The following is a 13,478-nucleotide window of genomic DNA, read 5'->3' as shown; positions in this document are numbered from 1 at the left end:
CCTTAATCCAGTCTGGAAGGTGTGCAGCTGGGGATTCAGCAGAGCTAGAAGCAAAGCCAGTGTCCACAGTTTCCATTCCATGGTGGAACAGGGTCCAGTACAGCATTAGGCTAGTTCCAGTCCATCAAGCCATTGTGTGGGGTTCGCATGGCCATGAGCCATGTGGGCAAATGCAGGGGAGCCAGGAAAGCACACCCCTGCAGCATGAGTCCCAAGAGAATCAAGAGGGCAAACTCCTTTGTTTAGGAGAATAAATATAGAATCTTCCCAGGCTTGCAGTGGTCACGTCTACTCTGGCCAATGGCCCATTCCCAGGTGTGTCTGACAGGCAAGTACCTTCCCTATGTCAGGCATACTTTACTGGGCATGCAGGGGACAGACCGGTGGCGTCCTGGGGAGTGTTAAACTTCATCTTCCTGGCAAAGCTGCACAAATGGCATGCCTGTAAAATTTGGCCTTCCCTTTGCTCCTTTCCAGTTATTCATAACTAGGTTAAATTATAGCAGTATCAGTGCTTTAAATATTTCACTGACAGGTGTGTAATCAAAATATGGGGTCAGCTGATGTGAAAGATTCCTTCCAATTCCCTCTATCTCTGATTGCAAGTAAGGGTGCTTCTGTATGTGTGATTTGGTTGACTTTATGGACATTATCATCTAGCCTGTGTAAATTTTCAGCATTCTTATTAAGTAGTCCACAGTCTTATGACCTGTTCTCATAAGGAATCATGTTTCTGTTGTCTAGATCATGGTCCCCAATGCTAGCTGTACCCTAGAATCATCTGGGAAGCTTTTTTAAAAAGAAAAATACCTCCAGAGATTGATTTAATTGATATGATGTAAAGCCAGCTGTCTTAAAATTTTCAAGCTCCCTGGATAATTGTAGCATGCAGCTACTGTTCCAAATAGACAGGAACCATTTATAGTTCTGTTTGCCGTCTTCTGTTGGGGGAAGACCAGGAAGTCTCTTTCCTCCAGACCTGAGGTTTTTAAAAAGAATATTTTGTTATTTTTATCATTCCCTTTGTACACCCCAACCCCAGCTTGAAAAAAAAGATTTCTCTCCCCTAGAAAAACTTAACTAGAAAATTATTGTTGGAAGGAATAGAATTATTATGTAAAATCTTGAGATAAGCCCCCGGGAACTAGAGAGAAGATTCATTTTTATGTATACTCTAGTCCCTTTAATGTGGCAACCAACTGTATTAATCTTCAGAACTAAGGTTATTGAGGAGGGAGGTTTATTTATTTATTTATTTATTTATTTGTTATATGTATAAATTTAGAATTTTGCTGACTAATACAGATGCCTGCAGGACTATATCAAAAAGGCCTGTCAGCAATATTTGCCTTTTATACTGTAGGATAATTATACTACCTGCTTTTGTCCATTTGAATTTGCACACCAAGGACTGGCTTACTCTAAAAACTTAATTTGGACACACTAGGTAGAAATGGAAGCACTGAGGGTGGGGATCTTTCATAAGGATTTAAAATGCAAATCATGATAATCAAGGCTGTCATGCTTACTTCAGAAGTTAAAAGCCTGCACAAAGACTGCCTTGACAAAGCAATCAAAGTATTTCTGCAAACAACAATCTAGAATTTGCAGACATTTGTATTAGAATATTTTAATTGGCAGTGAGTGTCATTTATAATTTTAGTGATTGAGATTTCATAATGATGGTTGAACATCTCTATATCACATCCACACTGGATTTTAAACATTTGGTTGCATTTTAGTCTTGAATAATTTTTTTCTCTTGTGAGAGTAAAATTGTGTATGATGGGTATTTGGATTGCAAAATTTGTAATTGGGAACTACATTTAAATTTCTTTCTGAATTGACGTTTCTATTCAGCTGGTTAAGCAGTGGTCACTGAGGGCAGATATAAGCTAGGTAATGAAAATTCACATAATATAAAAGCTATTTCTAGTCTAATAACTGTCCTACTAATATTTTCTGGTGGCTGCTAACAAGTTAGATATCTCTGACTGCTTTGAGAATTATTTTCTTACAATGCCAGTGCACCAGTGCAAACAGGATGCCCAAAGGGAAAAGAGCTAAAAAGAGAAGAAATAACATTGTCTCAAAACTGTAGTCTTCTAAATAGTCTAGTTCATATCTATCATTTGTAGTTTATTTATAGAATTAATTTTATTTTTACTACAAAGTTGTGAGTATAATATTAAGCTTATCATTTCTGCCCAGGCCAGGTAGCTCAGCTGGATAGAGCGTTGTCCCCATGTGCTAATGTTTCAGCTTTGATCCTTGGTCAGGACACATACAAGAATCAACCAATGAATGTAAATAAGGGGGACAACAAATCAATGTCTCTCTCTATCTCTCTGTCTCTGTCTCTCTTTCTCTCCTTACCCCTTCTCTCTCAAATCAGTAAATAATCACTTTTAAAGAAATATTATCATTTCTACACTGTTTAGTTTTAAAAAGAAAAGTTAGGAACATTAGTTTTGTCCTGAGTATAAAATTATTAGTAATTTAATGACCATAGAAATAATTTAACTCCCTTTTATAATTACACTAGAGGCCCAGTGCACAGATTCGTGCACCAGTGGGGTCCCTCGGCCTGGCCTGCAGGATCAGGGCAAAACAGGCTCTCGGACATCCCCCGAGGGGTCCTGGATTGCGAGAGTGCGCAGGCCAGGCCGAGGGACCCCACAAGTGCACAATTGGGACCAGGTAGATATGCGGGAGGTTGGCCAGCTGGGGAGGGACCGTGGAGGGCTCCAGGGCGTGTCCGGCCATCTCGCTCAGTCCCAATCGGCCAGACCCCAGCAGCAAGCTAACCTACTTGTTGGAGTGTCTGCCCCACTGGTGGCCAGTGCACGTCATAGCGAGTGGTTGAGTGGCCTTAGCATATCATTAGCTTATTATGCTTTGATTGGTTGAACGGACGACCAGACACTTAGCATTTTAGGCTTTTATTATATAGGATATACATTGGAATACCAGATATCACAGAGCAGAATTTGGATTGTGAGCCTGTCTTAGGAATTATCAAAAGATATTTAACTAATATTATAGTATAAAAATTTTGCTTTAAAACAATATTTTATAGGTTATCCATAGTGCAGGGGGCCCTGAAGGCATTAAGGAGATATTCCATTTTTTGTTTTTAAATAAGTATAAGGTTAAATTTCTAGTACTTAAATTTCTCTGATGAGGAATATTTCCATTTTTGTCATTCCTGTTATTATTTTATATGTCTGGGTTTTCAGATTATACTTTTAAGTGTTTTAATTTCACTGGTCAAAGTAAAGTTAGGCTGCACTGCCCTTAGGTATTGATCTGTTTTTCCCTTATTTAAAGTAGGAAAGCACCAACATCAATGCAGCATTTTTTAGATTGAAGTATGTAAACCAAGATTAAAAGAAAAGAGATCTGGTTAGAATTTGGTACTTTTCTCACTACTTACGAACATTGCTAATCACAACTTAATCAATCTTATCCTTTCAGTTTAATTTTTTTTAAATATTTTTTATTGATTTCAGAGAGGAAGGGAGAGAAAGAGAAACATCAGTGATGAGAGAGAATCATTGATCTGCTGCCTCCTGCATCCCCCACACTGGGGATTGAGCCTGCAACCCAGGCATTTGCAGTAACCAGGAATCAAACTATGACCTCCTGGTTCATAGGTTGATGCTCAACCACTGAGCCACACCAGCCGGGCTCAGTTTGATTTTAATGTTTCTTTCTAACTTATTTTAGACTCTTTCCTTGGATTCAGGCCTCCTTGGGTCTGACATGTGGCTCTGGGGTTGGGACAACTTAATAACAAACACTTAAAAAGTTTTTCTCTCTGCTGCCAAGTAGAGTGTGTGAACCCTCTGAAGTGGGCCCTCTTGCTTTATTAGTAGGTTTCTTTATTTGAAGACTTTTTTTTATTAATCTTCCTAGCTTCTCTGGTCATTTTACACAAGAGAGAGACTTCTCAGGGAGGAAGCTGAACATATCATCCCTTTTTTTTCCTGTTCCCTGAATTTAACTTTCTTCTTTCAGCATAAATTAAGGCTAGGAAGGGAGGGCAGACATATCACACAACTGTGTTTCCATACAGAGAATACAAAAGCCTAACACTGGTCTTTTGCTAGGTACCTATTTCCTCCCTACTGCTTTTCTTGAGGACCAGTGGCCTTTGGCTAAATGAAATCCCACATCCCACTCAAGCCTATGAGAACGGAATAGGCTTTCCCCACCCCTCCGTAGCTGATTCTCACTCCTCTTTTCTATATCCCAAAGTTTTTCTTATCCCACATTTGATCAGACTAAAGGATTATAACAGCTTCATCCCCTGGTCCAGACTTGTTCCTACTTTTTTTTTTAATACGTATTTTTATTGATTTCAGAGAGGAAGGGAGAGGGAGAGAGAGATAGAAACATCAATGATGAGAGAGAATCATTTATCAGCTGTCTCCTGCTTTCCAGCCACTGGGGATCGAGCCCACAACCCTGGGCATGTGCCCTTGACCAGAATCGAACCTGGGACCTTTCAGTCCGCAGGCCAATACTCTGTCCACTGAGCCAAACCAGCCAAGGCTTGTTCCTACTTTTTTAGCAAGCCCCCTTTCTGGACTGTCCCTCACAATATAAAACATAAACCCAGTCAAGTGCAGTGCAACAGTGGAAGAGGATTTTAGGATGTAAGTACAATTGTAACCAGGAAAAATAGATATATTTTTGTCATTGGTTAATAAAGTAAGGCTTAAAATATTAATCCCTTAAGCGTTCTATGATATATATATATATATGTATTTTTTTTTTAATCCAAAGACCCTCATGCTTGGATTTATGAGTTTTTTCCTGTCTGTCATGCTTTCTTTCTCTATCATACAATCACTCTCTTAGTTCTATCCTTCTTTTGATCCTAAAGAAAAAAAATTCTTGAGTGGACCTCATGTCCATCCATCCCTTGTGGTCTTTGCCCTCTTGCAGCTTCCTTTCTTGCTGAATCAGGGTAGACTTTGTATTTCTGCTTTTGTCCTTAAGTGCATTTTATCATCTGTTTCTCCATCTTTCCCACACTAGAAGACTTGGATTTTCTTCTTGGTCATAGATTTCTCTAATCTCTCCCCTCTAGTCTTGCTTCTAGCTCTTCTAGTCCCTCTATTCTTTTCTAATAAATCCTCTTTAGTTTCCCATCATTGTTTCTTTCATGGTCTTCCCTCTCAGAAAATGTTGAGACTGGCTGTATTTCATTCCTTCCCAACAATACAGTCTGTGTTATGCATGTACTTTTTTTTTTTCTTCAGCATTATGATCTTGTCCTAGGAGCTCTGTGATCTATCACTACATTTAAAATGCTCAAGGTTGAGTGTCCACCTATGAATCAGGAGGTCACTGTTCCATTCCTGGTCGGGGCATAAGCCTGAGTTGTGGGCTCGATCCCCACTGTAGGCTGTGTAGGAGGCAGCCAATCAATGATTCTTTCTTATCATTGATGTTTCTATCTCTCCCTCCCTCTCTGAAATCAATTTAAAAAAATTTAAAATAAAATAAAATGCTCAAGGTCCTCTATATGCATTTTAATACATGAGCCCTAAGAAAGGGATACATTTTGTAAGATGCTATCTTATCTGCCTTGTATCTTAGTGCAGTGGGTAGCCCATAGTCCATGTGTAATATTTTAAAATAAAGTGATGAATTGATTTATTTTCTAAATTGAATACATTTGACATATAACATTGGGTAAATTTAAGTTATACATGTTACTTTGATACATGTATATATTATAACTAGAGGCCTGGTGCATGAAATTTGTGCATGGGTAGGGTCCCTAAGCCTGGCTGGCAATCAGGGCCGATAGGGGCCTCTGGCTGCTGACCAGGGCCTTCCTTCCAGCTGCCTGCTGGGGCTTTCCTTCATTTGGCACCACCCCTGGTGGTCAGCACATGTCATAGTGAGCGATTGGTCTCCTGATCCAACTCCCACAGGGGCAATTTGCATATTAGACTTTTATATACATAGATATGATTGTCCTAGTGATGTTTACCATATTACATAATTATAGTAAATATTATCTATATTCATATTACATAAAGTACAATGTGGTCTATATTTATTACACTGTGCTCTAGATCTCTATGGCTTATCTACTGCTTATTGCAAATTTGTGCCCTTACACACCATTAGTCTTACCTCTCTACCTCCTGAGATAAATAGATTTTGAGTTGTACTCCCAAGGTCTACATATCAAAAAAATTAAGACGGTTGTTAGACCTTTTTTGTTGTCTAGTTTCTAGTTTTATTTACTTGAAAGACAGATATTCTTTGTTGTCATAGTTACCTCTTGCCTCTAATTTGAAAATTTTTGAATAAGTATAGATAAATTTTTAGTCTTAACATCAGTGGAAACTAAATATTATCTTTTTAATAACAAATCTTTATTGTTAAAATAGAGAGAGTAAGCCCAACTGTTTGAGGCTGAAATTTATGCAGTGATTTATTGTAAGTTTTGAAAGTATTTCATTACTTTGGACTCAAGCCCCTAGATTATAGTTATTCCAGTGGATACACAGCAGATTGCTCTCTGGCAGCTGTCACTTGCTGATGCTTTATTTACCAGGTGGGCTGGCTGCTGCAGTTTAAATATAGTTCTTCTAACAAGTTCCTGATGCCTTATTAAAATGAAGTTGTTTCTAAGAAAATTAAAAGCTTAATTAGCTGAAAGTTTGCATGTTTTCAATAAAAAGATGATTTTTTACAAATGAACAAGTCTAATGGTAACACTAGAAGTAAGTCCGTACATCCCCTTAGTGTCATTGTTTACTTCATTTTATAGAAGAAACAAGTTCAGGGAGGTCACCCAGTCGGGGTGAGAAGAAGCCTCCTATCACTGCCCACATTCTTGGCTTTCTACCAATGCTTCCCAAACTTGTCACTTCCTAGAGAGCCTGTTCTATGATCTGCCAGTGTCTCTTAACCTTCTGGCTGCCCCTAAATCCTCCAATTTTGAAAGATGTTACCTACTAACCTACATTTGTTAGATAAACTTACTGTATTTTGGACAATCAAAAACAAAAGAACTTAAAGTTAGACTTTCTGATCAATATGAGCTAACTAACCAGGAGCCATGCTGAATTGATAGAATTTTGGCAAAGAAAGCCCCCCCCCCCTTTTTTTTTTAGAAATGGATACATTGCATAAAACTTAATTTAGGAAATAATGGTTTATAGATCGACATTAATACTGACCTAATACTTCTTAGAGCCTTAAAGATCTGAGGACCCCTGGGAGCAGTGAGAACCCCAGGTTCTGAACCATAGCTCTTAAACCTGCTACCTTGCAGTTTAAAATCTAATTGTTATTTGGATGCCTAAAAAGAAAATGCCTGGCCCGGCCAGTGTGGCACAGTGGTTGAACATTGACCTATGAACCAGAAGGTCACAGTTCAATTCCCAGTCAGGGCACATGCCCAGGTTATGGGCTTGATCCCCAGTAAGGGGGCATGCAGGAGGCAGCCGTTCAATGATTCTCTCTCATTATTGATGTTTCTATGTCTTTGTCCTTCTCCTTTCTTCTCTGAAATCAATAAAAATATTTTTTTTAAAAAAGGAAAGAAAGAAAATGCCCTCTGAAATCAATAAAAATATATTTTTTTTTAAAAGGAAAGAAAGAAAATGCCTGTTTCAGAGTGAACATGTTGAATTAATGCTTTTATTTCTTTTGCTTTTTGCACATAGATTGAATATGAAAGGAAAAAGAAAGAAGATGGAAAACGAGCTCGAGCTGATAAACAGTATGTTTTAGACATGCTATTTTCGGCTTTTGAGAAACATCAGTATTATAATCTTAAGGACTTGGTGGACATCACAAAACAGCCTGTGGTATGTATATGCTCACATTGATCCTTTTAATGTGTCCTGCTTCATTAACAGTGAACCACTTAAGAGAGGTGTATCATATGTAAGTTCACATGCACCGTGCTAATGGCAGAAAGGGTGTCTTAATGCAGCTTTCTTTTGTTTATAACATCAGCTTCATTATTTTGAATTTCAAGTATATTTAATATTAATAGTTGCATAAGAAATAAGGGGAATTTATTCTCCTTTTGACTGATCCTGAACATTAAGCCTGAAGTCGTTTTTTATGTCATTTCTAGTCTTTCTTTTGTTCTCCTAGCTTCCTCCAAAAAAGCTCAACTCCTTTTTTTAATTGGAAAATGTGTCTTAGAAGAATCATATTCTTTTAAGAGTCATACTGGTCTGTCACAATGAGAGAGTTTATTCTGCCTCTGGGCTATTCTGTAATGGATTTTTTAAATCAGAATCTACCTAACATTAGCATTAGGTCCTTTTAAACTGGCAGTACTGCCTCATGATTCTTGTTGGGACTGTAGTTAGGTTTGCCTATTCTCCATTTTTAAAGAAATAAATTGATGTTTTTGAAATCTTGTTTGTTCTTTAAATGATCATTTTTTACCAATTCTCCAGGCTTTTGTGCATATTTGCTAATAATTTGTATTTCTAATCCATTTAGAATGCTGGAAATAAGTAAAGGGATCCAAATCCTTTCTCCAGCCTTTGGCATTTCCTTCTGTTTCTCTTTCTTACACTTAATGTTAGCAAAGCATCAAATTGAATTATAACAGTATTTACTTACAAGTTTTAAAAGTTAAATGCAAAACCTTTTATTTTCTGTCCTTTTATCTAGTTTCTTTGATCAGTTGTCCACTTTGCTAGTATACTCAAGGATTTGTTAATTCTAACTGTTCTGTTTATTTGCTTCAGAATATGCAGCAAGATAACCAGTTTTTAAAAACTTTTTAACATAACCAAATCATTCCTTATTAAAGGGCTTGGTACTTTTTTCCCCTATTTATTCAAAGCTATAGGAAATGATTTATGAAACTTCAGTATTGATTGTACAGTTTCTCACTTTTGCAGCGATTTCTCTACTGTTATACTTCAATCTTTTCCTTTTTCATTAAGAAATTAATTTAAATTTCAAAATATCTAAATAATTTTTTTAATAGACAGGAGGAAAGTGCTCATACTATAGTATTATCAACTCATCTTAATGACTTCATTCCCTTCAGCATCAAAGCCTCAGAAACAGCATTCCAAGCTAGAAAAAAAAAATTGAAATAGAATAATTCATTAGCTAAGCTGTGTTTCTTCTGGTTTTAATGAAGTCTATCTTTGTGTTTTATGTAAATATGAAAAAGTCAATCCTAATCTCTGAATACAAACAATATATATATTCTCATTGAATAATAATACTATATATGGAAATAGACATTTTTAGAGGGACATTCAGAAGGTACTAGCAAGAGTTCCTTTGCCTTAACATGCAATGGCACTTTTTTTTTAATGGTGATACAACAGATCTATTATTATGTCATACATATCATACATACATATGTACACATACATACACATACATACAGCGTGCCTTTATAGGCAATTTGGTATAGCCTATTGCATCTAGGCTGCAAGAGTGTACAGCATGTTACTGTATAAAACAAGAGATTAAATTAAGCACAAGAGGAAATGATACGATCAAGAGATTCAGTAAATACGAGATGTGTGAGGCTGTTGCCGGCTAAACAAGGCATACTGTTTTATAGCAAACTTTTTTTAATGCTTTTTTTTTTATAACTACTAGTTTTTTTTATAACTACTTCAACTACTACTACACAACAAATACGGCTACTTGGGCCCACCTAGTTCCTCAGGGAACTAGTGTTTTCAGAGATGACAGGCTGAAGGGACAGCTAACCCAGGGACGATTGATTGAGCTCAGCTTACCAATGGGTGTTCTTGATTGAGCTAAACTGACCCAAACTTATATTTAATGTCTTAACTGGGACAAAACTATCTGAATTTAGATTATTAATTTCTTTTCTTTTAATTTAAATTCTTTATTGTTTAAAGTATTACATAAGTCTACTTTTTCCCCCATTGACCTCTCCCTGGCTGCCCCCACCCCCAACAATGGCACATTTTTAAAGTGTATTCATCTGCATCAAAGAAAAGGGATCACTAGTGATTCTCTCAATTTTGGTTCTTCAGATAATTTTTATGTGGTGGTACTCAATGAATCTCTGATAATGGAGCTTTCTTTAATTCATGGGCTTTAAGAGGATCCAGTAATCTCTTGAATATGTACAAAAAGGTATGGATTTTTCTGGGGAATAGATCCATAGTTTATATTAGGTTCTCATAGAGGGCCTAAGACCCCCAAAGAGCTTGTGAACCACTGATCTAGAAACTAAATTATTTTATAATTGTTTTTTAAAATATTTTTTATTGATTTCAGAGAGGAAGGAAGAGGGAGAGAGATAGATACATCAATGATGAGAGAGAATCATTGATTGGCTGCTTCCTGCATGCCCCACACTGGGGTTGGAGCCCCCAATCTGGCATATGCCCTGACAGAATCAAACTGTGACCTTCCGGTTCATAGGTCAGCGTTCAACCACTGAGCCACGCTGCCTGGGCATAATAGTTTTATTATTTAGAGACTGAATTGCCTCAGCAAGCATAAGGTTCTTGAATACGGAATTGGATATTCATATCTCTAAATATTTATATACTCTGCAACACAGTAGAAATTCAGTAAATATTAGATGAATTAATTTGGAAAAAGGGAAATGGCTATATCCTCAGTATCCAGAGCCACCATATTTTCCTCAGATGGATTTTTCAAGCCTGATCTCATTTTTATCAGGAATGGAGGACAAAAAGCCAGTTTTAAGAAAGTGTAGACTGTCAGGGCTACAATTACACTTACTTAGAGGAGAAAGCAGGAATTGGTTCTAGCCCTGCCATTTCCCTCAGTGGGTTCTAGGGAAGTAACTTTCAGTTCTAAAATTGAGGGAGTAGATTATCTTTGTGATCCTTTCCAGCTCTAAATCTGATTCTCTCCCTCTCCTATTTCATCTCCTTTTCTCCACCTCCCTCTCACATTTGAGCTGAGCTGGCAAAGCCCATTGATTGGCCTAGAAAAAAGTGGCCAAAGCCCAACTCATCTTCATATAGGTAACTGTTCCCTGTAAAAGGTACACATTACATTAAGTGAGTCTGTTATAATGGTCATCGGAACACTCTACTAATTTGATTTTAGCCTGAGCAGCAATGAGAATGAAGGAACCCAGTGTAGCATAAAGATCCAGGAAAGGGTTTCCTGATGTGATGGAAAGAGCACTGCATTTGGAATTATGGAATCTGAGTTTAAGTCCCAGCCCTACCATTTAGCCAATTAGTCCTGGACAAGATACTGAAATATGTTTAATGTATAATATATTATCTATTTAACAGTAGATTATTTAACATATGACATACTTAATATAAAATGTACCTATTATTTATATTAAATGTTTATGATATTATAAAATTAAAACATGTTTAAATTAATACCTTTTATAGTATCCTTATAAATATTTGTTTATGAAAGATGCATTAACTGCCAAGTATTTTGCAAATAATTATTTCTAATATTATTATTAAACACTTTTTTAGTCCCATGTAAAAGGGAAGAAAAATATCTTGTTCATGTTAATAATCACTTTTTTAGTACCTGCATTTAATGACATTCTCTCATTTTCACATGGTTTCCAGTACAACTTTTGATAAGTTTCTAACCATGAAGTGTATCACTTCAACACATCCGCATTAATACTACTACTATATTCTTAAGTTACCATCTGCTTTCTGGCTTTTTGAATGTCTTTTTTTATGTATTCTGAGTGAATTGTAAGTATTTTCTTGATTTTTCTAGTTCCTTCCTTTCCATATTGTTCTTCCTAAAACACCTTTACTTCTGTAAGCAAAATTATTAATTAGAGAAGATGTCCTCAGGGCCAGTCTTTCTTTCTCATTCACCAGTGTATGACCTGCATAAACAATCAAGGAGTTAAAGGGCAAATAAGCAGATTTAAAAAGCCAACCTCCAGTAACTGATATAAAGTCAGAAACACTGTCAGTAACCATTTAAAGGGGTGTTTTTATAGTTTAAATGTTGACTCCCCAAACTGAACTATCAGAGGAATTCTGTTATTTGTCCCCTGGCAATTTTTGATCTGTCACTTTGAATGTGTTATGTCTAGTCTTTTTTTTTTTCTTCTTTTTTTTTATTCTTCATTGTGTCTGATCTTTCTTTATATTTTATTATATCCTTAAAATAGAAGCATATATAAAGTAGGATATCCTTAAAAAATACAAATCATTAGAAACTTTATCTAATTGCTCCCTTTGAAACATTAAACTGCCAAGATCACTTTGAGCACTAACACTCTTTTCTAGTACAGAACCCATTTACCAGGGTTCCTTTAAATACATTTCTATTAAAAAGTGTCATCCAAAATCAGCTCTCATGATAACTGAACCATTTAATTTCTTTGTGCTGCATCCATTGAATTTCAGGTCAAGAATAGGGAAATTTATCTTTAATTATTAATAAGCCCTTGTAAATCAACATCCCCAATCCTGTCAATCCAGTGAATAATTTTTGTTTAATTAAGAATTTTATTGAATTGTTTGCATGCTTTTATTAAGGTAAATTCAAATCAACAAGAAAAACTAGGTAAAATTTTGATTTTGAGGCAGCTTGATTCCCATACTTCAAGTTCCCCAGCACTGAACAATGCTCAACAAGGCTGTTGCTTATTTACACAAAGTAGGCTTTTCATAAAGTAGTGCAGCAATAAGGTAATGTTAACCTAATCCTCTCAGGCCAGAGTAAAGTTAAATAGAAGTAACATAAGCACAATTTGGCATCAGGAAGATATATTTTTTTAAAGGAAAATGACTAGAAAATTTGACATATTGAGAATTTCTCCTGTCAAAAAATAAACTTTTATTTACCAGTATATGCTATTATAGATCTGTGAATTGGTTGGGACTCTCAGTTGTAAGAAATAGAAACTCAACTCAAACTAACTAGCTTAAACAGAAATAGAATTTATTGGCTCCAGTAGCCCGGAAGTTCAGGAATGAATCTACCATTAAATATGGCTAGATCCAGATACTAATATTTTTTAGTTAAAACTGTCCCTTTCCATCTCTCATAATCATTCTATGTTTCTTGTGAGTTATCTTTATTCTTAGGCAGGATCTTGCCATGTAGTAGCAAAAATGATCCCCTAAAGCAGCCTGTAGCTAGCAACCCCTAAGCAAGAAGAGAATATCTGTCCTGACTATTCCAGTAAAAACCCCAGGGAAGATCTTATTGACCTGGTAGAGGTTTGTGCCCATTCCTGAACCAAGAGGTTGGGATAGGAGTACTCTGCCAACCAGGGCCCACTGCCTGTCCCACCTTGTGCCACACTGCCTGGTACAGAGTTAACACCTAACACCTAATCATTGTTAATCATTTTATTGTAGTCTTGAGTTTAGTGTGCTCAAAGCAGAACTCTTGATTTCTATACCCCTCCAAAGCTTTCCCCAGACTACTCCATTTATTTATTTATTTATTTTAGGTGTTCTTTTTTTTTTAATATATTTTTTATTGATTAAGAT

General features: G+C 36.3%; 1 protein-coding gene across 2 annotated transcripts in view; it reads left to right on the top strand.

Annotated features, from left to right (window-relative positions):
* Positions 1-13,478, top strand: part of GTF2F2 (general transcription factor IIF, polypeptide 2, 30kDa) — a 154,549-nt gene that overhangs the window by 113,258 nt on the left and 27,813 nt on the right. For both annotated transcript variants that reach the window (XR_001361509.1, XM_005863226.2), the window contains exon 7: positions 7,701-7,826. Coding sequence is in view for 1 of the 2 variants with exons in the window: in XM_005863226.2 (XP_005863288.1) it covers positions 7,701-7,826 (126 nt within the window). In the remaining variant the exon portion in view is untranslated. The remainder of the gene's footprint in view (positions 1-7,700; positions 7,827-13,478) is intronic.

This window comes from Myotis brandtii, unplaced genomic scaffold (genome assembly GCF_000412655.1).
Source record: "Myotis brandtii unplaced genomic scaffold, ASM41265v1 scaffold174, whole genome shotgun sequence".
NCBI lineage: Eukaryota > Metazoa > Chordata > Mammalia > Chiroptera > Vespertilionidae > Myotis > Myotis brandtii.
This window is presented reverse-complemented; position numbering and strand designations above follow the sequence as displayed.